Below are 24,955 nucleotides of genomic sequence, written 5' to 3' on the forward strand. Positions count from 1 at the left end.
TTTAAAGCCCTATGCGGCCTAGGACCCTCGTACCTACGGGACTGCCTCTCCTGGTATGCCCCACAGAGGACCTTAAGGTCCACAAATGACAACATTTTGAAGGTCCCAGGTCGCAAGGTGGTCAGGTTGGTCTCAACTAGGGCCAGGGCCTTGTCAGTATTGGCCCCGACTTGGTGGAACACTCTGTCACAAGAGACTAAGACCCTGCAGGACTTGAAATCTTTCCACAGGGCCTGCAAGACAGAGGTGTTCTGCCTGGCCTTTGGTTTGGACTCAGTCTGAGCCTTATGTTTCCCTCCCCTTATGGTTTTGATCTATAGGCTACTTTTAAAATGAGGATGCATTTTAAATTGCATTTTAACCTGTATTTTAAATTGGTCCCCCCCATTATGTTTTTACCGTAATTTTACTGGTGTTACCCGCCCTGAGCATGGCTCTGGCCAGGGTATATTATTATTTATTATTAATGTCATTTCAGCCTTTGTTAAGGGCAGCTTTGACAGAACAAGAGGAGGAAAAAAAATTGTTTGGGCTCACAAGGCTCCTTCCCCTGACCTGATCTGGTTCCACAGCTGCTGCTTCTGCCCCACCACCAAGAATAGAGGGGTGAGGAGGTCTTGTCGGCATCATTCTGTCACCTGCAAGACACAAAGGTAAGTGGGAAGACATTCCTGCATGCCTCTCTCGGAGGTTCAGCTGTGCATCTCTAAGACAGGCATTAGAAAAAGTCTTATGTGATGAGTACATTTGGACATTTGGACCCATTTCATATTTTATTTGTGTAAAAATACATCTCCCCTCCTCTTGGCCTCAACTGTCTCCACCCACCCCAAAGATGAAAACCTAAAGACTAGTTTCCATATTAAAAGAATGAGACCAAAAAAAGAAAATACTCCTTCCTCCTTACCCAGCAGCCTCATTCTGGTGTCCAGCGGAGTCCTCTCTGTCTCAGGCATTTCTGTTAACAGAAACTTTCCCTGAAGGAGCAACAAGGATTCAAAACAGGGAATGAAAATAAGGATTACAATAGGAATGGCAGAAGTAAACACTTCAGGGCTATCAGATCTCATTGCTTGCTTTCCAAAAACAGAAAGGATGAGCCATTAGGAAAGAATTTTGGTATACAGTGGTACCTCTGGTTAAGAACATATTTCATTCCAGAGGTCCGTTCTTAACCTGAAACGGTTCTTAACCTGAAGCACCAATTAAGCTAATGGGGCCTCCTGCTGCTGCCGCGCCGCCAGGGCAAGATTTCTGTTCTCATTCTGAAGCAAAGGTCTTAACCCATGGTACTATTTCTGGGTTAGTGGAGTCTGTAACCTGAAGCATCTGTGACCTGAAGTGTCTGTAACCCGAGGTACCACTGTACCGTCCCTCCTGCTTGGTGCCCCTTAGGATTATCCAGAGGAAAGTCTCTCTCACCCGCTGCTCTGCCTGCTTCCTCTCCTCTGCCTGACTCAGGAGGAAACCTTCGGCCAGGGCCACCGCCTGGGAACTGGTCTCCGCTCCACATTCCCTCACCCAGCTCTCCATCTCTGGTGGAAGGACAGCCAGGAACTGCTCCAAGATCACCAGGTCCAGCATCTCGGCTTTCGTGTGCCTTTCTGGCTTCAGCCACTGATAGTAAAGGTGGTGGAGTCGGCTGCAAACTTCTCGGGGTCCTTCGGCCTCCTGGTAGCAGAACTGCCTGAGCTGCTGGCTCTGCACAACTGAGCGGAGAACGTCGTCCTCTCCCAGGATCTTCTGCACAGAGTTTTCCCAGAATCCCTCACTGCTCCCAGTTTGGATGTCATGGCCTCTTCCCACTTCAGGGCCAGCTGAGTCTTGCTCATCCATCTGGGCTGTCAGGAATCCCCCAAGAGATCGGAAGGAGCCCCCTGGTTTTCTGCCCCGTTCTGTCTGTCCTAAGTAGAGGTGCTAGGAAATCCTACAAAGCAAATGCATTGCCGTGATCAGCAGAAGAAAAAGGTTCATTGAGCAAGATTAGATGAGTCTAGAAACAAGGGCTGGTCTGCACCACAGCCCAGACACTGAATTTTCTTTTATTTGAAAAAGGGAAGTCAGACTCTAGCCCACGTAGGAGGACACTTCCCAGGCAAAATGTGAAGGCAACTGAAGGGATTTCTGTGAGATGAATCAGCCTGGCTGCTCCTGCCTTTCAGTGCTTGCAGTCAAGGAATGAAGTCGAACCGTGATGGACAAGTGAGGAACTTGCACCAGGGTCTAGACACCTCCAGTGTCAGGGACGCCCAGCGCCACCCAGTCCATTCCCTTGCAGTGCAGGGAGCCAAGGTTCTCGACAGGGCTTCCTGTTCAATCTCAAAAGATCCTCTGAGCATGTAGGGCCTGCAGGTCTGAATAGGTGCACATGTGCCAGTCAGGAGTCTGGATTAGACCCCTGTCCTATCTGAGGATGGGGGAGGGGGAGCTTTGATTGTAAGGGAAGTGCAAAGGAAGGTTCGCTTGCATCTGCAGGAACTCAGCATCAGAAGAGGAGAGGAGCCCTGCAGGATCAGGCCAGCCCCCCCCCCCGATACTGAGACTAGGCTCATCCATCTGACTGGGGTTTCCTGGCTCCCCCCCCCCCGACCCCAAGCCCCCTCTCCAAAGGGGCATGGATAGAGTTGCAGACCTCCTTCCCTCCTCGTCCTCTCTCTGGCTTTGGGGGCAGTAGGACTCTCCGCTCCCTGACTTGGGGGTCCCCCTCTTCCTGAGCTGAGCAGGACCCCCCCCCCATGCATCCCTGCAGCCCCCTTCTCCCCATTGCACCCTCAGGGGGAAGAGAGACGAGACTCACCGGATCCCAAAGACAAAAGCGAGCCCCCTCTCCTCTCGCAGGAAGAGACTGGGAAAGGGGGGGGGGATTCTGCGCTGGAGGACCTGCTCGCCTCGCCCCCCTTTCTCTCCCGGCCTCTCTAGGAATCCAGCTCAGTTTCTTTTAACCCTCCAACCCCCTGCCAAGCAGGAAACACCATCAGAGCACTCCTGACATATGGATGTCAAGCCTCTGCTTAAAGACCTCCAAAGAAGGAGACTCCACCACACTCCTTGGCAGCAAATTCCACTGTCAAACAGCTCTTACTGTCAGGAAGTTCTTCCTAATGTTTAGGTGGAATCTTCTTTCTTGTAGTTTGGATCCATTGCTCCGTGTCCGCCTCTCTGGAGCAGCAGAAAACAACCTTTCTCCCTCCTCTATGTGACATCCTTTTATATATTTGAACATGGCTATCATATCACCCCTTAACCTCCTCTTCTCCAGGCTAAACATGCCCAGCTCCCTTAGCCGTTCCTCATAAGGCATCGTTTCCAGGCCTTTGACCATTTTGGTTGCTGCCCTCTGGACACGTTCCAGTTTGTCAGTGTCCTTCTTGAACTGTGGTGCCCAGAACTGGACACAGTACTCCAGGTGAGGTCTGACCAGAGCAGAATACAGTGGCACTATTACTTCCCTTGATCTAGATGCTATACTCCTATTGATGCAGCCCAGAATTGCATTGGCTTTTTTAGCTGCCGCGTCACACTGTTGGCTCATGTCAAGTTTGTGGTCAACCAAGACTCCTAGATCCTTTTCACATGTACTGCTTTCAAGCCAGGTGTCACCCATCTTGTATTTGTGCCTCTCATTTTTTTTGCCCAAGTGCAATACTTTACATTTCTCCCTGTTAAAATTCATCTTGTTTGTTTGCACGAAGCCAGAACCGGCTCTCTCCAGAAGCACAGCCCCATAATCATAATCATAATTTATTATTCATACTTCTTCTTTGGCGATCCCTCGTAGCCCAGTAAGATTGTTTTCCACAAACACTGTTTTAACAGATAGGTAGCCGTGTTGGTCTGCCATAGTCAAAACAAAACAAATTCCTTCCAGTAGCACCTTAAAGACCAACTAAGTCAGTTCTTGGTATGAGCTTTCGTGTGCATGCACACTTCTTCAGATAAGTATCTGGTATCTGAAGAGGTGTGCATGCACACGAAAGCTCATACCAAGAACTGACTTAGTTGGTCTTTAAGGTGCTACTGGAAGGAATTTGTTTTGTTTTGACTGTTTTAACAATGAGTCTGTAGAAGCCGATTCTGGATCCACACCTCCTTCCACAGTTGGGACATTGGTGGGAGTTGATCCCGGTGAGGGTTTGCCAAGCGTGCCTTCCTCTTAGCATGTTTCTCCCTTTCATCCTGAGTTCGAGTGTCTTCAAAGCCCAGGACACCTTTGGCAAAGGCTGTTCTCCAACTGGAGCACTCACAGACCACTGTTTCCCAATTGTTGGTGCTTATACTACATTTTAAAGATTTGCCTTAAGTCTTTAAACCATTTTTGTTGACCACCAGCATTACGCTTTCCATTTTTAAGTTCGCAACCCCAGAGTCAGACACAACTGGACCTAATGGTCAGGGGTCCCTTTACCTTTACACTGCTTTGAAGGACACAAGATTCTTATAAGTAAACCTTTTTATGCTCATTTGAAAGGCTGGTCTGGCTATCGGTAAAAGGAGCAGAGGTAGCAAATCCCAAGTGCCCAGAATGGATACCTAATACAGGCTGTGCTGCCTTATACATCCTGTAGAAAGGTAAAGGGACCCCTGACCATTAGGTCCAGTCGTGGACGACTCTGGGGTTGCAAGGCTTATCTCACTTTACAGGCCGAGGGAGCCAGTGTGCAGCTTCCGGGTCATGTGGCCAGTAGGACTAAGCCGCTTCTGGTGAACCAGAGCAGCGCACGGAAACGTCGTTTACCTTCCCGCCGGAGTGGTACCTATTTATCTACTTGCACTTTGATGTGCTTTCAAACTGCTAGGTTGGCAGGAGCAGGGACCAAGCAATGGAAGCTCCCCCCGTCACGGGGATTTGAACCGCCGACCTTCTGATTGGCAAGACCTAGGCTCTGTGGTTTAACCCACAGTGCTACCCACGCCCCGTGTTCTTCTGATTAAAGGTAAAGGTAAAGGGACCCCTGACCATTAGGTCTAGTCGCGGACGACTCTGTGGTTGCGGTGCTCATCTCGCTTTATTGGCCAAGGGAGCTTCCGGGTCATGTGGCCAGCATGACTAAGCCGCTTCTGGCAAAACCAGAGCAGCGCATAGAAACGCCGTTGACCTTCCCGCTGGAGTGGTACCTATTTATCTACTTGCACTTTGACGTCCTTTCGAACTGCTAGGTTGGCAGGAGCAGGGACCGAGCAATGGGAGCTCAGCCCATCGCAGGGATTCGAACCGTTTTTAGCCCTTCATTTCCAGAGGTTGCTGCTCAAGATACCAGCTGATTAAATAACTACAGCAGCAACCACTTTTTGCGCAAAACGAAGTCCAAGTTACGAAGATGCTGCTGCAGTTCTGTATCTTTTCTCTCGTGCTCCATCTGCAGCTCTCAGTTCCATCAGGCGGGGCGGGAGGAAGGGGGGGGGAATAGTGCCCGAAGTAAACCTGCAGATCAGACCATCTATTCTAGTCTACCACTACAAATCTATGGGAGAAGCGCTTGCGGTCCTTCCCTTGTAGCCCTTGGAACACCTGCCCGCGCCTCCCCCTCCCCCTCCTCTCTCTGAACTGCTTTCTCTATGGTTGCCCTCGCTCTCCTCTCAAGGCTCCTCAGCAATTCACAGGGCACGCCAGGCTGCCCATCTCATCCGGGTCCTTTGGCGACGCAGCCGCAGTACGGCCTAGCCGGAGCGGTGGCAGCAACGACAGGCAGAGGGGAGGCTCCAGGCAGAGACGCTCAGTTTGGCGGCCGCGTGGATGATGGCGGCAGAAGGGCCTGAGGCTCCCGCCAGTCCCGGCGGGGAGGGGCTCCCGCGGGCTGAGGCTGGTGAGAGGAGGCTGGAGAGGGGCGGGCCAGGCAGCCAAGCAACCCAGTTGGAGCCTCCCTCCTCCCTGGCCGGCAGGGAGGGAGGGAGGGAGAGGAGCTGCTTCCTTTGAAACCTGGGAAATTTAAGGGACATCATCAATCCGGGACAGCAGCGGGACACGGCGTTGGGATAAGGGACTTTCCCGCCAAATAAGGGACGGTTGACAGCTATGCTGATAGATGGTAACCTCATCAGTGGGGCCAAATCGTGCTTGACCCTCCACCAGGCATGGCATGAAGAAGGTCATTGGCTAATGTAGTAGCATAGTAGTGTGAAGAAGTCTTGGGCCCTGGGTGTGTACTCCATAGTCCTTTTTTATTCTTTTAAATAACTTTATTGATAACAATAACAAAGCATACAGACAAAAATAAACACACAAATCAGCAAACAAACCCATACTACATCCTATATTATTTTAATATTTAATATTTCTTCTCCATCCCCCTCCTCCCTACTTCCCTCACCTATATGCTTGTTGTTCTTATATTATTCTGCTGTTCTATTTAAGTTCCTTTAATAAACTATTTTTTCTTATTTTTATTCATTTACATAGCGATATAGTTACTATTTTTTACTAATAATATTTATTTGCTAATAATTAGCTTACCTTTCCAACCCTTTCCATATATGTTTCAACACATTCCCATTCTTTATTGACCTTCTGAGTGAAGCCTCCTCTCACTGACACTGTTAATTTTGCTATGCTCATGAATTCACAAATTTTGGATCTCCATTCAGATAGCTCTGGTACTATTGTTTTCCAGTTTTTTGCAAACAATAATCTTGCTGTCGCTGTTCCATATAAGAATATATTCTTCTTGTTTTTAGGAATATCAGCTGTTAGTAGTCCCAATAAATATGCTCCTGATTTTTTATGAATTGTAATCTTAATTCCCCCCTCCCAATTCTTCATGAATCCTTATCCAAAACTGTTTTATTAGCCTACACCCCCACATGTGAATTAGGGTTCCCACTTCTGCATTGCATCTCCAACATTTGTTTGAATAATTTTTATATATTTTGGCCAGTTTCACTGGTGTATCATACCATCGGTGGCACATTTTCATATTTTCTCTTATCAGGTAGCAAGTGGTAAAGTTTATATCTTGGGTCCATAATCTTTTCCGGTTTTCTAGGCATATTATTTTGCCCAGGTCATGCGCCCATTTTATTGTTGATTCCTTTATGACTTCATCTTTTAGATCCCACTCCCATAATAAATTGTACATTCTTGATATTATCTTTTTATCCGATTGTAATAATTCCTTTTGTAACTCTGAGATCCCCTGTTCAAAACCCTGTTTTTATCCTCTTTAAACAAATTTGCTATCTGATGATAATGGAGCCAACTACTGCAATGCTCTTTAATTTCTTCATATGCTCTTAATTTTAAAATACCTTGTTCTTTTGTTACTAACTCATGGTAGGTTGGCCAGACCTTTCCCGTGTTCAATTTTTTAATTCCTATCACCTCTGATGGTGAAACCCACCAGGGTGTTTTCGGTTCAAGTAACCAACAATGACTTTCCCAAACTTTATATGTGGGCATTCTTATTACACAATTTAAGAAATCTTTATTATTTAACACTTTACCATATGCCAAATATAAGTGCCAACCAAATTGGTTGTTCCACCCCTCAGTATCTAAGATCTCCACATTCCTCAGCAAAATCCAGTCTTTAACCCACCCGAAACTGGCCGCAAAATTAAATAAAGTTTCAAATTAGGTAATCCAAACTCCCCCCCCCTTCTTTGGAATCTGTTAATATTTTATACTTTATCCTTGGCTTCTTTCCTTGCCAAACAAACTGTGTAATATCCTTCCTCCATCCTTCAAATATCTGGTAATTACTGATTATTGGGAGCATTTGGAATAAAAATAACAATTTCGGTAATACAGTCATTTTTATCGTAGAAACCCTGCCCCAAAGTGATAATTTTAATCTTTGCCAAATGTCCAATTGCTTTTCGACTCCATTCCAAATTTTTTTGTAATTCTCTTCAAATAATTCAATATTTTTCATTGTTATTTGAATTCCAAGATATTTTGCTTTCTTTACAATTTGAAGACCATTCCTCTCTTGTATTAATTTTTTCCTCTGTTCACCCAAATTTTTAACCATGACCTTAGTTTTTTCTTTGTTTACTTTGAGCCCCGCCACTCTCCCAAAATTGTCTATCCTTGCCATTAATTCTTGTATACTATCTACTGGTTCCTCTACCATTACCAGTTTGTCATCAGCGAAGGCTCTAAGTTTATATGAGTTTCTTCCTAATTTTATTCCATCCCTCCCTTATTACCTCATTCAAAACCTCCAAGGTAAGTATAAAGAATGAAGGGGAGAGAGGGCATCCCTGCCTAGTCCCCTTTTGGATTAGAAAATATTCAGTCAACTCATTATTTATAATCAAATTTGTTGTCTGATTGTTATAAATTGCTTTTATTGCCCTTATTATTGGCATACCCATACTCCATGGTCCCTAAAAGACACGGTCGACTTCTGTGCTGGGTCCCCAAAGGTCAAAAACACGGTTGCAATCCTCATCTACCTATTAAGTAAAGTCCCCTAAAATTTAGTTCTGTACACAGCCATGGCTATGGCTTCTCCTGATTGTGAGTTCACTGGTGGGCAGTGAGATTGCGGAATTCTTTCTGTATTTGAAGATCTGACAAGGTTCCCCCCCCCCCCGTGTAAATTATTTCATGGGAAGAGAGAGAGGAGCTCTGACTGAAGCTCAGTACATATTCCAATCATTGTTAGTTTTTCCCACAATGACTTCTTTGATGGGTAATGAGAGTGGAGTTCTGACTGAAGCTCTTTCCACATTCCAAGCACTGATACGGTTTCTCCCCAGTATGAATTCTTTGATGGGCAGTGAGACTACCCTTCCGATTGAACCTCATCCCACATTCCAAGCACTGATAGGGTTTCTCCCCAGTATGGGTTCTTTGATGGGAAGTGAGACCGGACTTCTGACTGAAGCTCCTTCCACATTCCAAGCACTGATAGGATTTCTCTCCAGTATGAGTTTTTTGATGGCAAGTGAGAGTGAAGCTGTGACTGAAGCACTTTCCACATTCCAAGCACTGATAGGATTTCTCACCAGTATGAGTTCTTCGATGTACCACGAGACTATTCCTCTGACTGAAACACTTCCCACAGTCCTGGCACTGATAGGGTTTCTCCCCAGTATGAAGTCTTCGATGTGCCACGAGATTGGCCCTCTGATTGAAACCCTTTCCACAGTCCCAGCACCGATAAGGCTTCTGCCCTGTATGAATTCTTTGATGGGCAATGAGAGTGCTTCTGTGACTATAGGTATTTCCACATTCCAAGCACTGATAAGGTTTGCGCCCAGTGTGGATTCTTTGATGGGACATGAGTTGGGATTCCTGACTGAATCTCCTTCCACATTCCAAACACCGATATAGTTTCTCCCCGGTTTCTCCCTTGTTTTTCATTTCTAATTGATCACCACCTGCAACAAAGAGAAAAACAGATCAGAGCCTCAGGAGGAAATTTAGCCCTCAATGCTTGAACAATGCTAATGAGTGTGGATTGATGCCAGGATTTGTCCACGTCTGGAACCCGCTATGCACCCCGACTGGGCTACGCAGGAAGACTGGAACACCTTCAGCATAATCTGGAAACCTGGACTCACAACTGTGCGTTATGAGCACCACCGTCAGAGGTTCAATAAACGTAGATGGGGCTGCAAGGGTTTTGAAGCAGTTCTTCTTGATTTCTATAAGCTACAGAATTATTTACAAAATATACAGACTGTGTGGTATAGCTTCTTACTCACACATCTTATCTACAGCAGAGATGAAATCGCACTCCCTAAGCATGAGGCTCAGAGTCAGGAAAAGGAAGATTAAAGACACAGTTCCCTCCCCCTTCTCTCTGACCACCAGATCATACGATTCTCCCAGAAGGGAGGGGTGAAATGCTAACAATGAAGGGAGTTATCTGTGAGGTCTTACTAAAGGGTTCATTAGCTTTGTTGACTGGCATCAAGGATGATATTTATGAGTTCCTGAAATTAGAAAACCTGGCTCTTTTCTCAGATAAGATTTTACTTGGTCCTATCATCGAATCCGCTTCATCTCCAAGGTCAGTAGCCTCATTGGTCCACAAAAAATGGACAGATGCAACATCAAAAGAGCCTAGGAGAAACTACTGGAGAAACTAACAAGTCTAAAGTCTACGTTTGGAAAGGCCTTGGCAGTTCAGACTAGGCTGACTTTCTTATGTACTGTTTTATTCTGGATTGTTTTATTTGACTTTTAACATAGTTTGTAAACTGCTTTGAGGTTTTTTTAATCTGAAATAAAAAGAATAATAACAATAGTAGTAATAATACCTGGAGGAAGAATAGTTACAGGTAGGTAGCCGTGTTGGTCTGCCGTAGGCGAAACAAAATAAAAAACTCCTTCCAGTGGCACCTTAGGAAGGATTTTTCTTTTACCTGGAGAAAGAATGGTCACAGATGAAACAGCAGATAGCTCCCTGTTCAAAATGTTCTGTACGGGTGTTAAGAGTCACGGATATTGTAGGTGGCACTGCTGAGCTCCATATCTCACATAGAGATAGACATATTACATTTCAGAACATACAGTGGAACCACGTGTTATGTATGCGATCCGTTCCGGATCATGCTACGTAACGCGAACGCTCGAAAACAAAAACAAAAAAACCCCCAGAAGTAGCGCGATTTGGGCGCTTCTGTGCATGTGCAAAGTGTGCAGAGGAGTTCTGCACATCCGGGTCACGCGTGTTCCGGAAACACTTCCAGGCAGTGAGTGTGCTTATCCCAAACGTACGCAACACGAGGTATGACTGTATTATGATTCAAGGGGGAGCTTTACCGAGAAAGTCCTGTTGGAAGATCGCCCGCCCGGGAGCATTGCCAGCATCCCAAAGCACTCCGGGGCGATTAGTCCGGTGGTCACTCTCTGGCTACCATCCAGGAATCCTCCTTTAGTCCAGAGAGGCCGATAATTAGGCGACTTGTCTCTTATGAGAAAAGCACACCAATTTCTCCTGAGCAAACATCAGAAGAAAAGGCAGTTTGTAGACTTCATCTACTTTATTAAAACTGCATAGAAAATACACACGACTGCACGTCCTGAGCAGTCCAGCTTAGAGTTCTCCGACTCAACACTGCTCCAGTCCAGGAGCTAAAGAAAGAAGTGTAACTCCGCCCCGGTTACACTGAGGACAGTCTGAGAACTGGCTCAGACTTCCTTTCCCCCGGTCAGCTACACCTGATGTAAACAACAACCTTTTAGCTTTTGCTGCTTCCTGGCAGCTCGTGCAGCTCGCAGGGACCGAAATCCTGACAAGTCCATCATCTCACGATTCTCCTCCATGACTTCCTTATGCAGAGCTCTCTGTTCAGGATCCAGCAACGCCCACTCCTCATCTGTGAAAGGAACAGTGATATCTTCAAAGCGCACTGAACCCTAAAAGAAAAAGGGAAATGTCCTCATATAGCGTAAAGATGATTGACTGGACATTGAGCTGGTGTTTTCTGCCTGTTAATGGCTGTGTTGTTTTAAAGGAATTGATTTGCTGCACGTTTTAGTTATGGATTATTATTTTTATATTTTAAATGAATTCTTCTATTGTGTCTTTCAATGGTGCGTATTAATTTTGTTGTAAAAGGGTGGAACTGAACATGGTGTTCCTCAAATAATTCTCTTGGCACAAGTGTTCCAATTTGCCGGGGGTGGGGGGGGAGGAGGATCCCCTCTGTACTCTCTCTGTGTGCTGTTCTTCAGGGGGCAAATGGGAAGCAAAAGGAGACCTAGGAAAGCCCTGAAGGTGAATCCTGGCTACTGTTTTTATGGTTTCTCAACTGCTTAGAAGCCTATTATAGTATTCAACAATAAAGAAAGAAAACGGTGACTGAGAAATAATGCAAGCAACAGTAAGGCTAGTTGAGGCAAGGCGGCTGTTCCTTATTTTCAGCACCCTGACCTTCTAGAAAGGCCTATCTGGTCTTTGTTCAGGGCAGCTTGGCCAGAAACAAAGTGGAGGAAGAGTGAGATTTGCTTGGGCCCAGAGGCACCCTGACTATCCCACCCATCAGCCTCTTTCCACAGTATGCTCATTCCTGCTACCTGATCTGGTTCCACAGTGGCCGCTTCCCCTCCACCCCCATGAAAAGATGAATGAGGAGGTCTTGCCAACATCCTTCCGTCACCTGCAAGAGACAAAGGTAAGTGTGAAGCCAGGTGTGCATGCTTCTCTCAGAGGTGAAGCAATGAAGCTCTAACGACAGATGGGCCTTAGAAACTCACCCGCAGAGTGCATTTGGACGTTTGTACCCATTTCGTATTTTAGGGTCTTCCCTTCCTTGGGGCTTTCCCCCAAGAAGATTCAAGGAACCCCTGGATGAGTTTCAGGATTCACGGAATGTGACCAAACAGAAAAACAACTCAATCCTCCATACCCTGTGGCCTCTCTTTGATGTCCAACGGAGTTCTCTCTGCCTCAGAGGAATACCGGCCCATTTCTGCAAAGAGATCCTTTCCCTGAAATAAAAGAATCATAGAATGTTAGAGTTGGAAGGGATTCCAAGGGCCATCTTGTCCAACCCCCTGCAAAGCAGGAACCTCAACAAGGATTCCAAACAGAGAATGAGGAGAAGGGTTAGAAAAGGAATGGCAGAAGCAAACAATTTAGGGGTATCAGATCTCATTCCTTGAACGCTTTCCAAAAAAGAAGAGCCATTAGCTGAGAATTTTGGAATACTCTCCCACATATTCGGAGCCCTCTGGGAGTCTCCAGAGGAAAGTCTCTCTCACCTGCTGCTCTGCCTGCTTCCTCTCCTCTGCCTGACTCAGGAGGAATCCTTCGGCCAGGGCCACCGCCTGGGAACTGGTCTCTGCTCCACATTCCCTCACCCAGCTCTCCATCTCTGGTGGAAGAACAGCCAGGAACTGCTCCAAGATCACCAGGTCCAGCATCTCGGCTTTCGTACGCCGTTCTGGCTTCAACCACTGACGGAAAAGGCAGTAGAGTCGGCTGCAAACCTCTCGGGGTCCTTTGGCCTCCTGGTAGCAGAACTGCCTGAGCTGCTGGCTCTGCACATCTGAGCGGACAATGTCCTCCTCTCCCAGGATCTTCTTCACAGAGTTTTCCCAGAATCCCCCACTGCTCTCGGTTTTGATGGCATGGCCTCTTCCTGCTTCAGGGCCAGCTGAGTATTGCTCATCCATCTGGGCTCTCAGGAAGCCCCCAAGAGACTGGAAGTAACGTGTAGTCTTCTGCCAAGTCCTATCTGTCCAAATTAGAGGTGCTAGAAAAAACTACAAAACAAATACATTGTTGTAAGATTGACACACTGTCAGGAGAAGAAAAATGTTCCTTGGGCAGGCGTGGATGAGTCTTGGTTTAATTCTTATTAATACTGAATTTTAATCTGCCTTGGGTAATCAGTGTAGTAGTAGTTGGATTCTGCACCGAAAAGGTTGGACTAGACTAAGGTTACCAGATTTTTTTCAGTGAATCCAGGGACACTTTTCAACTTCCTACTAAATAGATGGATTTTGTCAGAGGACTGATTTGTAAATCTGGGGACTGTCCCTGGGAAACGGGGATGTCTGGTAACCTTAGATTAGAAAGCCCTTGGCATCCCTTCCAACTCTACAATTCTACGACTGTATAATTCTAATAATATTAATAATAACAACAGCAGCAGCAGCAATAACATAAAGCATCAAGTGTGGGGAAAATAAAGCCCTTGAGATTTTGGCGTAGGTAAGCACAAACACCCCATCGGCATTTTGCTTCACCTGGTTGATCTAAATTTAAATGTCAAATTGAAGAATTAACAATGCAGTGCACCTCTGGGGGTGAAGTCAATTTGCTTTGTGAGCAGCACCAAAGTGACTGCAGAAGGTGCTGGAAGGAGGCGTACAAAGTGTCACCCAACCACCTTAGGGAATCCACTCTGGGTTTGTGGAAGGTTTACTCCTGCTTGGTGTTTCCTGCTTGGCAGGGGGTTGGACTCAATGGCCCTTCTGGTCTCTTCCAACTCTATGATTCTATGATTCCTCAGGATCATAGGTTCAGGATCAGAGTTTTCCTTCTCCTAGCTGGGTTCCCTTTCTGGGTCGAGGAGCCCCATCTGCCGCCCACTTGACCTTTGGACCCCCTCTCGGTCTTGTCCACTCAGCATGCTGAACCCCATCTTTGCATCACTGTAGACTTGAGACCCATCAGCTCCCCCATAGTTCAGCCTGGACACTGAGGTCCAGCGCCGAGGGCCTTCTGATGGTTCCCTCACTGAGAGAAGCCAAGTTACAAGGAACCAGGCAGAGGGCCTTCTCGGTGGTGGCGCCCGCCCTGTGGAACGCTTTCCCTTCAGATGTGAAGGAAATAAGCAGCTATCCTATCTTTAAAAGACATCTGAAGGCAGCCCTGTTTAAAGGTAAAGGGACCCCTGACCATTAGGTCCAGTCGTGGCCGACTCTGGGGTTGCGGCGCTCATCTTGCTTTATTGACTGAGGGAGCCGGCGTACAGCTTCCAAGTCATGTGGCCAGCAGGACTAAGCCGCTTCTGGCAAACCAGAGCGGCGCACGGAAACGCCGTTTACCTTCCCGCCGGAGTGGTACCTATTTATCTACTTGCACTTTGACATGCTTTCGAACGGCTAGGTGGGCAGGAGCAGGGACCGAGCAACGGGAGCTCACCCCGTCATTGCGGGGATTCGAACCTTCTGATTGGCAAGTCCTAGGCTCTGTGGTTTAACCCACAGGGAAGTTTTTGATATTTAATGCTGCATTGTTTTTAACAGTCGATTGGAAGTTGCCCAGAGTGGCTGGGGAAACTCAGCCAGATGGGCGGGACATGCATTAATAATAATAATAATAGTAATTATTATTATTATTAAGCCCCCCAGCCAAAGCCTTTCCGCTGACAGCTCCGAGGAGCCACAGGAAGGAGCAGAGGGCGGGGGGGGGCGAGGGGGGACCCCAGGACGCATCCCCACCCGAGAGGGGGCCCCCCACGCACCCTCCCCCTGCACCCCGGGACCCTGACTTCTCCCCACTTTGCCCTACGGCAGAAGAGACTGACCAGGTCCCCGAAGGCGCCGTCGAGAGAGAGGAAGACAGACTCCCGGTTCCCTTCCCTCTCAGTGCAGGAAGTGATTGGCAGGAAGGACTTTTGCACGCCCCGCCCTCCCGTTGCGCTATTTCCGGTCCTCGAGGCGGTGGGGGATGCGGCGGTGCGCGCCAAAACACCAAAGGCGCCATTTTGGAACAGGGCGGAAGAGAGGGCTCCGTCATGCTGGAAAAGGGAGGAAGGGAGCGATAGGGCAGGTATCAAAGGCGCCATCTTGGGAGAGGCACTGAGGATAGAATGTGACGCAAGAAGCGGGCGGAGGAGGCACCACCGCCATCTTGGAGAAGGGCAAGTAGAGGACTGGGAGGAAATCTCCTCAGGAATGGGGGTCGAGTCCCCATTAAGCCTAGACTCCAGGTAGACTGCCTCTGCAGGGCCTAGTTAACAGACTTCCTCAACCTTGGCCCTCCTGATGTTTTTGGCCTACAACTCCCATGATCCCTAGCTAGCAGGACCAGTGGCAAGGCATGCTGGGAATTGGAGTCTCAGAACTTTGAGGCAGCCTAGCCTAGCAGGTGTTTATGAAGCCTGTGGTTTTTCAGGGAGAGGGCTGGGTTTGCTCGGCTTGCTAAGGGTTAAAAGGCACTGAGCTGCATTCCTAGAGAGGAGAGGAAATCGGAAGGGGAGGGAGAGTCCTCCAGAGCCGAAGCCCCCCCTGCTGGCCGGGGGAGGGGTCGCGATCCTCTCCTTCACAATACAGTCGTACCTTGGAAGTTGCAGTTACAGGTAGGTAGCCGTGTTGGTCTGCCATAGTCCAAACAAAAAATTCTTTCCAGTAGCACCTTAGAGACCAACTGAGTTAGTTCTAGGTATGAGCTTTCGTGTGCATGCACACTTCTTCAGGTACTCTTGGAAGTTGGAATCCCTTATGGAAGAGGATCTGTTTTGAAATTCAGTACATATTTTTGTGACAAACCTCCAATATTTTACGTACAGGTAGGTGGTCGTGTTGGTCTGCCGTAGTCGAAACAAAATAAATAAAATAAAATAAAATAAAAAAATTCTTTCCAGTAGCACCTTAGGGACCAACTAAATTAGTTATTGGTATGAGCTTTATTATATTTATAATTTTTATTTATTTTGTTTTGTTTCAACTCCCAATATTTTGATGCTGCTCAATAGCACCACCTACAACATCAAACCTAGACAGCATCTTAAAAAGCAGAGACATCACCTTGCCGACAAAGATCCGTATAGTTCAAGCTCTGGTTTTCCCAGTAGTGATGTATGGAAGTGAGAGCTGGACCATAAAGAAGGCTGACTGCCAAAGAATGGATGCTTTTGAATTCTGGTGCTGGAGGAGACTCTTGAGAGTCCCATGGACTGCAAGAAGATCAAACTGATCCATTCTGAAGGAAATCAGCCCCGAGTGCTCCCTGGAAGGACAGATCCTGAAGCTGAGGCTCCAAGACTTTGGCCACCTCAGGAGAAGAGAAGACTCCCTGGAGAAGACCCTGATGTTGGGAAAGATGGAGGGCACAAGGAGAAGGGGACGACAGAGGACGAGATGGTGGGACAGTGTTCTCGAAGCTACCAGCATGAATTTGACCAAACTGCGGGAGGCAGTGGAAGACAGGAGGGCCTGGCGTGCTCTGGTCCATGGGGTCACGGAGAGGTGGACACAACTAAACAACTCAACAACAACATCTGGGATCCTAACACCCCCACAGCCCACCTTGAATCGAAACCTCCCACTCCGGGGAGTGGAGATGGGCCAGGGACGTCTTAGCCCAAGGAGTGGGGGCGTTGCCTCCCCATCACCCACCCCCATCTGGCTTGCGGAGGGGGGCAGTTTTGCAGGTACCCTGCCACCCCTCAAACTTCTTCTGCCAGCCCGAGATCGTGGTAGGAGGAGAGAGGAGCGAGAGAAAGGCTCAATTCCCCCCCCCCCAAATCTGGCTTGTGAATGGGGTGAAAGCGGAAACGGAGCAATGGATCCAAACTACAAGAAAGAAGATTCCACCTAAACATTAGGAAGAACTTCCTCACAGTGAGAGCTGTTCGACAGTGGAATTTGCTGCCAAGGAGTGTGGTGGAGTCTCCTTCTTTGGAGGTCTTTAAGCAGAGGCTTGACAACCATATGTCAGGAGTGCTCTGATGGTGTTTCCTGCTTGGCAGGGGGTTGGACTCGATGGCCCTTGGGGTCTCTTCCAACTCTAGGATTCTAGGATTCTATGAATGCATTTTGCCTGGGCCAGAACAGGGCTGGGTTTAGGTTTGATGCGGCCCTCAGCTACTGAAGGTAACGGGGCCCTTTCTATGTCCACCTGTCCTTTGTCAACAACAAATTGTCACTGTTTTTTGTGTTGAATATATGCTATATGGTCATTTATGGACCTGATGGGTATCTAAAGCCATTTGCACATAACGAAATACGTGTTTTTAAAAAGTAATTGTTGAACTGAAATACAATTAAGAAGTATATTAGCAGTAAAACATAATTTAGAAGTATGTTAATAGTGAAATAATTATTAAGCTCTAACTTAAAATGATTTATTCATAATGAACTTAATAATGCAAACACATTGCCATTTGGCAATAAAAAAAGTTCCTTTAGAAACACCATTTACAAAGACTCATCATCTAGTCTCCAGAAACTTGCTATAACATGAAATAATAATAGGTGTAAATATATGATGCAAACTACTAATAATTATAAATAGCAGGATGTAGGCACCCTGTATATAGAAAGGAGCAAACCAGGGATATTTGAGAGAGCAGGCAGGGCCCAGGACTTACATCATAGGAGCTGACACAACACACAAACACTGTTGCTGAATGTAGGTTTTATTTGTTTTTTATCTTATAAAAAGGGGTTTTTTCCCCTTTAATCCCCCCCCCCAAGTGAGTGCGGCCCTAAGCTATAGCTTGTTTAGCTTATACATAAATCCGACACTGCCCCCCCAACCTCGGAGCACCCACTGCTTTCATAGTTGGCATAGGGGGAGGGGATTAGGGTATTTCCCCTATCAGAGCCAAGAAGTGCTGCACATCCCTGTGACTTGAATTTTAAGGCACTTTTGGGTTTCTCATTCCTGGTATAAGAGCAGGCGGGAGTGAAGTCTGCCAAGTCCTTTTTTCTAGATCGTCTGCGTTAGTGAGCCACTTCTTCTAAGTAACGCTGCTGAACCTTCAACTCCACCATCAATTTAGACTCTCCCTCCCTCAGGAACCATCTCTTTTCTGTTACCAAATAGCCTTTCACAGAAACACCCTTTTTTTGACAGTGGAAACTCATTTTGACAGCAGGTGGCGCTGTGGTCTAAACCACTGAGCCTCTTGGGCTTGCTGATCAGAAGGTCAGCGGTTTGAATCCCCGAGACAGGTTGAGCTCCAGTTGCTCTGTCCCAGCTCCTGCGAACCTAGCAGTTCAAAAGCACACCAGTGCAAGTAGCTAAATAGCTACTGCTGTGCCTGTGGTAGGAAGGTAAATGGCGTTTCCATGTGCTCTGGCTTCCGTCATGTGCTCTGGTGTCCCGTTGCGCCAGTAGCGATTTAGTCCTGCTGGCCACATGAACTGGAAAGCTGTCTGAGGACAAACACCGGCTCCCTCAGCCTGAAAGCCATATGAGCGCCACACCCCATAGGCACCTTTGACTGGACATAACCATCCAGGGGTCCTTTACCTTTTACTCAGGTGGCGCTGTGAGATCTCATGTGAGCATCCCCATGTCTGGGCTCTGAGCAGGCCTTGCCTCCCCAGCAAGGCAGAGAGCTCAAAAGCTCGTGATGTGCCGGCTGACCCCAAGAGGACCTGGCGCAAAAAGAGCTTTTAAATTCCCCAAGTTGCTTGGATTTAACGTGTGCACTTTCAGCCAGTCTGTTTCAGGGCTGCTTCAGCTACAGGTGAGCACAGAGACTCGGAGACAAGCAGTAAAGCTGATTCTTTATTCAAGGAAGCAGAGCACAAACAGAGGAACATACAGGCAAGACTTGCCCTGGTCAAAAAGTTGCCAGAAGTGATGCTCGGTGACTCCCAATTCACCATGACCCAGTGAAGCATAGGGCTGATCCCTGAGACCCCTGATCCAAAAGGGGCGCCTTGCTGAGAGATACTCAAACAACTGAAAATCTGGGCTTTAAGTGCTATTCTGAGCCAAATTATCCTTATGGGGAAAGGGTGGTGAATCCCAGATGAGTGAATATTACAAGGCCTTTATTCACAGAATCACAGAATTGTAGAGTTGGAAGGTCACTTTCTATATCTGTTTATCTGAAACAAAAGGGCTTAATTATCCCATGCCTTGTATTGTTTGCAAGGTACCCTCTGAAGCATCGTCAGGTGGCATTCAGAAATGAAACTGATCTGTAAAAAATGTTACTTGGAAAAAGAGAGAGAGAGAGAGAGAGATTGCACATACTTTTGTAAACCAAGAAAATATTTAATAAAAATACATAAAAAAGAAAGAGAGTATATGAGCCCAAAGAGGGTCTTTGCATTTACAAGTGTTCTAGGGAGTTTCTGCCCACCATCATATGGGGCTAATCACGCAGCCACCTTCCTCTCACTCTTCTTGACTCTCTTGATGCCTTTTGCTGTCTGCTGGCTCTCAGCCAGCAGCACATGGGCTCATCCCTCGCGGAGGATGAAGCCACACTTTTCTCTGCAACTGTAACTACTAGGTAAAGCCTGCCTTCAGAATCATACTGTGAACTGAAGGTAAGTAAACCTTATCATTACATTTAATAGAAGACTGTTGTGTCATCATTGCTTTTAAGAGGGAACTAAAGGGGAAATTTACCAGGAACAATCCAATCTGGACAAGCCAGACTGGATTGTTGTGACTAATCCATCAACCAGCTTCCAGCAAGGGAATGTGCTCTGCTACTAGATCACTAGTGTGAGTGAGGAAGGATAATATTTAATCAATCTATCCTCTCCTACTATCCACATCCCCACAGCCCCTTCCTCCTTCTCCCCCTCCTTGCCCCCCCTCCGTCCCAGAGCCCTTGCAATGCAGCCTCCCTTAGGGCTCTCAAGTGGCCTGCAGATGGCAGTGTGTCCCTTCCAGTGTGGAAGAAGCGCCTCCTGCAACAGCCATGCCACCTTCGAGTGCCACAGTGCCAGGCTGGTCCGGGAGGTCTTTGTTTGTTTGTGAGGTTAAGGCGGGGGGGGGGGATGCTGGAACGGTTTCTTCAGGGGGTGAAGATGCTACACAGAAGTGGCTTGTGGGGAGATGGGGAGCGCATGGAAGCAGCTAGTGCCAACAAGGGCAAACATGCCTGAATGGTGAACTGCTGGTGCTGGTGCAAAAAGGAGGCACTGGCTCAGGATCACACCCTATATTAAAAGCATGTATCCCCCCCCACAGAATCCTGGGAACTGCAGTTCATTACGGACGCTAGGAATGGCAGCTCTGTGAGAGGCAAGCTGTAGTTACCAGGATTCTCTTACGGTAGACAAACACTTCAAAACTGTGTGGGGTGTTGCAGGTAGTTTGTTGCTTTTTCCCACAAGAGAGTGCCAAATCCATTTTTATTGTACAGCTTAAATTTGCTGCCCTACAATTAGATCACCCCTGCAAAATAGTCACATTCTGGGAGGGGCCCACAGCCAAGCTCTAAAGGCCTTGGGACTTGGGGTGTCTGCACACAGCAAAGCACCCCAAGGTGCCCTTCAGCTTCTCTTGCGATGCACCGTGTGGGATGGTTTTAAGGTATGCAGGATGCCCAGGGGAAGAGAGACCCAATTAATCTGTGTTCTCCGCATTCACATTTCCAGCTGTTTTAGGTAAACAGAGATTTAAGGCTCGTTCTTAGGACGTCCTTTAATGTGCAATTCTCTTTCTGTTTAAGGGGGGCCTGCCCAGGATGTAAACAGAGGCTCCCTCCATAGAGTCCTTCTTCCTTGCTTGTGGGACGGGGGGGGGGGGGGGCTAAACGCACAGCAGCCGTAGCCACATGGAAAATGTACTGTCATGGACGCAGAGGCATGGTGGGGGCACCAGCTAGGAGCCCCCAAGGGAAGAAGGCTCAGAGCCTGGGGACAGTGAGCGAGGGAGAAGTCTGGGAGGAGGAGGTGCGTGGGGGGCAATTCAGGAAGTGAGGCTGAGCCCCCCCCCCCGATTCTGGCGTTTCTGCTGCACTGAGGACTATGTGTCATTTTTAGGGCTCTGGGCAGGTCCCAGCCACCCCCCATCCTGCCCCTGCTCCCCCCAAAGTGGGGGCAGGACCCCCCCTGCAGACCCCCCAAAGTGGGGGCAGACCCCCCTCCGGTTTTGCCACGCCTTGGCATTCCGAGGTCACTGCGCCTGCAGAAGGCGGTTTTCCCGTCTCTCTTTTTTAAGCTTAAGCGAAAGCAAGCAGGAGGCCGTCCCCTTGAGAGTCCTCCAAAAAGGATTTCCATGCTGCTTGGATTATTCTTGAAATCCTTCAAGATTTCTAAAGTGCAGCAATTATTTCCAACGGCTGAACCGTTTCTTTCTTGGAAGTCAAAAGGAAAGCTCTTTCCCTGCTCCCATGCTGAGGTCGGGTCCAGAGCATCACAGGAGTCAATTAAACCGCCCTGGCAGGGGTGGCTAAAGAGGGGCAGGGCAGTTGAAGGTGTGGGGCATGCTGGGGATCCTCAGCCCCATACTGCACAATCCGCACAAGACAGGAAAGAGTGTGTCTGTTAGGATCTGCTCTTTGCTGTGATCAGTCTCTGTTTGTGAGCAGGTCACAGACTCATGGAATCAGAGGATTGTAAAGGGACGTGGGTGGCGCTGTGGGTTAAACCACAGAGCCTAGGACTTGCTGATCAGAAGGTCAGTGGTTCAAATCCCCATGACGGGATGAGCTCCCGTTTCTTGGTCCCTGCTCCTGCCAACCTAGCAGTTCGAAAGCATGTCAAAGTGCAAGTAGATAAATAGGTACCACTCCGGCGGGAAGGTAAACGCCGTTTCCGTGCGCTGCTCTGGTTTCGCCAGAAGCGGCTTAGTCATGCTGGCCACATGACCCAGAAGCTGTACGCCAGCTCCCTTGGCCAATAAAGCGAGATGAGCGCCGCAACCCCAGAGTCGGCCACGACTGGACCTAATGATCAGGGGTCCTTTTACCTTTACCTTTAAAGGGAGCCCCGAGGGTCATCCAGTCCAGTCCCCTGCAATGCAGGAATCTCAACTCAAGCATCCATGATGGATGGCCATCCAGCCTCTGCTTAAAAGCCTCCAAGGAAGGAGAGCCCACCACTTCCTAAGGGAGTCTCTTCCACTTCTCAGCTTTCACAACTATTTTACAATGCAGCTTAAAATATAAGAACAGAACACAACAGCTAACCGCAAGCAATAAAACAACAAAATGCAACAAGCCAGACCTTCGTCAGCAGCAGTTTCAGTAGCTACCCTGCTGCGTTGAGTTCTTACTGTTAATTAGTTTATTTTGCACTGAATATAGTTTGATATGCTATTATCCTGCATTTTTTGTGTGTGGATATGTAGGTATAGATATATACAAACATAAACATTCTACACTGGGGGATTTTCCCCTGTTCAATTTCCACCACCACCTTTCTCCCCTTGCTAAAAATCCCACAGCTTCTCCCACCCTGGCTGCTTCCAGTTGCTGTAGTTGAGTTTAACCCACCCAGGGGGTTGCTAAGCCTCTGGGCAAAGGGTCTCCTTAGCCCTCCATTAAACTTAATGGAGGGTGCATTGAATGGAGGGGGGCAGGTGCATCGCTCCTCTCCCTCTTTTGAGCAGCAGTGCATGGGCTGGGCTGGCATTCCTTGCGCTGCTGTTGGTGTGGCCTCACCACCTGCAGAGCGTGACAACGTTTTACATTCTTAAGTACATAGGGAGATGCAAACCCCCGATCCTGGACAAAACTGAGTCATCTTCATCTCCTTCTGAAAGGCAGCAAGATGGCGGGGGGGGGGGGGACATTCTACATTGGTCATTGCCTGGATAGCTCAGCTGGTTAGAGCATGGTGCTGATAAATGTGGGATGTGAAACAAGTAGCAGTCAAGAACAACATTCCTAGAGTGGACATGCAAGGGGATGCTTGGTTCAGCCAGTAGAAAACTTCCTGTTTCCTCCTGGGCTGGGACAAACTTCCTCTGCATGTGACTAGGGATGGGCGTGACCTTACCTATCCAGGTGACAAAAGGACCAGGAACAAAGCCCCCCCTCACTTCCATTCCTCAAAGAAGCAACATCTCTTCAGCTAGAGATGCCCTGTTGGTTTCCAGCCAACAGAGCACAAAGAGACTATCTCCTTATGGGATAGTTCCACATGTATATACTTCTGTAACCTGTCTGCCTTCAGGGATCCATCTGTGAACTGAGTGAATGTGAGTAAACATCTTTTATACTTTTTACACAAGATTGCATTGTTTCTGTTCTTTTTAAGGGGGAGTAAAGGGGATTACCAGGAATCCTATATTGAGAGGCTAAAACTAGCCTGCAACAAGCTAACCGATGTGTATTTAAAAAAGGAGAATGTTAAAACTCTGCTAAGTTGTAGAACTTGCTAGTGCAACTTAGGAAGGATATTATTAAACAATATATCCTCTCCTGCCTCCCTGAACACTCCCCCAATAATGCCAAGGTTGCAGGTTCGATCCCTGTATGGGATATCTGCATTGCAGAGGGTTGGACTAGATGACCCTCAGGGTCCCTTCCAACTCTACAGTCCTATGATTCTGTGACCTCAACTGGATATTCCTTCCTTCCTTCCCTGCCCATCTGACTGGGTTTCCCCAGCCAATCTGGGCGGCTTCCAGCATATATAAAAACATAGCAAAACCTTAAAACCAAAAAAGCTTCCCTATACTGGGCTGCCCTCAGATGCTTCCTAAATGTTATATAATTACTCATCTCCTTAACATCTGGTGGGAGGGCGTTCCACAGGGTGGGTGCCACTACTGAGAAGGCCCTCTGCCTGGGGGCCTCCCCACCTACCTTCCCCTCTCTGGGTTACTTTAAATAGGGCTGTGGAGTGTCTTCCAGGTTAGCTGGGGAGAGTTTGTATTGGGGTGGCTTTGTCCCAGTCATCCGATGAGCAAAGGCATCTTGCAGGAGCTCTCTCCCTCCCACCCCCCGGGATGCCTTCATTAGCCTGACCTCGATTCCACACAGCCTCTTCTCCTGGACATGCATTTTGTGCTGATTGCCTGAGCAGTCCTTAGACTGATAATAAACTGCGCTCCCATAATAAACATGCCTTGCACCTCCAGGGCTGGCGCAGGAGAGGGGAGAGGCCTCAGAGGACCCTCGGCTGCTCTTTCAAGGCTCCCACTGAGCCATGCGGAAGTGTCCTTAGATTTTTTTATTTATTGTACGTCTATGCTGTTTTTCATTCAAATGAATCTCAAAGCGGCCTACAACCAATAAATAACCATAACATAAAAACAACAGAATAGGGCATTGCATACATCATACAAAGTAATTAACAAATTATCAATGAAACAGTTGCAATAGTAATAAAAAAACTTAACAAAACAGCAACAAAAAATAAGCTAAACCTCACAATTACGGCAAGTCATGTGATTAACAAATCAATGCAGCCTTTAGAATCTATAAGGGTAAAGGACCCCTGACCATTAGGTCCAGTCATGTCCGGCTCTGGGGTTGTGGCACTCATCTCGCTTTATTGGCTGAGGGAGCCGGCGTACAGCTTCTGGGTCACGTGTCCAGCATGACTAAGCCGCTTCTGGCGAACCAGAGCAGCGCACGGAAACACTGTTTACCTTCCCGCCGGAGCGGTACCTATTTATCTACTTGCACTTTGACATGCTTTCGAACTGCTAGGTTGGCAGGAGCAGGGACCGAGGGACGGAAGCTCACCCCGTTGCGGGGATTCGAACCGCCAACCTTCTGATTGGCAAGCCCTAGGCTCTGTGGTTTAACCCACAGCGCCACCCGTGTCCCTTTCTTAGAATCTATAAAACGATATTAAAAACATTAGTGAAATAGCAACTAAAAATATAAGCTAAGCACTAAGTTAATTCACACAATCTACACCCCCACGACTCACGCTTTCTCCCCAAAATAA

General features: G+C 47.7%; 2 protein-coding genes across 2 annotated transcripts in view; both read right to left on the reverse strand.

The window, feature by feature from the left end:
• LOC309352935 (uncharacterized protein) overlaps positions 1 to 15,020 on the reverse strand; it is a gene marked incomplete at its 3' end in the record, with an annotated part of 39,439 nt that extends 24,419 nt beyond the window's left edge. Inside the window, exons 1-4 of the mRNA XM_081881761.1 lie at positions 14,935 to 15,020; positions 12,659 to 13,162; positions 908 to 977; positions 556 to 638 (exon numbers count right to left, since the gene is read on the reverse strand). Of these exons, the coding sequence (XP_081737887.1) occupies positions 556 to 638; positions 908 to 977; positions 12,659 to 13,072 (567 nt within the window). The 5' untranslated portion in view covers positions 13,073 to 13,162; positions 14,935 to 15,020. The remainder of the gene's footprint in view (positions 1 to 555; positions 639 to 907; positions 978 to 12,658; positions 13,163 to 14,934) is intronic.
• Positions 6,156 to 12,054, reverse strand: LOC309326027 (uncharacterized protein). Its single transcript, XM_081834546.1, has 4 exons — positions 11,972 to 12,054; positions 11,131 to 11,271; positions 10,210 to 10,314; positions 6,156 to 9,324 (listed from the first exon to the last, which is right to left on the reverse strand). Exons 2-4 carry the CDS (start codon positions 11,216 to 11,218, stop codon positions 8,603 to 8,605), a joined length of 915 nt encoding a protein of 304 aa, XP_081690672.1. The 5' UTR covers positions 11,219 to 11,271; positions 11,972 to 12,054; the 3' UTR covers positions 6,156 to 8,602.
• Positions 15,021 to 24,955: the final 9,935 nt, after the last annotated feature.

The sequence above is a fragment of the Podarcis erhardii genome (assembly GCF_964252035.2).
Source record: "Podarcis erhardii genome assembly, chromosome: 12".
Classification (NCBI taxonomy): domain Eukaryota; kingdom Metazoa; phylum Chordata; class Lepidosauria; order Squamata; family Lacertidae; genus Podarcis; species Podarcis erhardii.

What these genes read in the sequence shown, in the direction of transcription:
- LOC309326027 (XM_081834546.1), bottom strand. Translation starts at nt 11,218, where the DNA reads ATGGAGGAGAATCGTGAGATGATGGACTTGTCAGGATTTCGGTCCCTG. An exon ending in GAAGCAGCAAAAGCTAAAAG is followed by an intron (nt 10,315 to 11,130) that starts GTTGTTGTTTAC and finishes TTCTTTCTCCAG; the next exon opens with GTAAAAGAAAAATCCTTCCT. An exon ending in TGTAACTATTCTTCCTCCAG is followed by an intron (nt 9,325 to 10,209) that starts GTATTATTACTA and finishes TCTTTGTTGCAG; the next exon opens with GTGGTGATCAATTAGAAATG.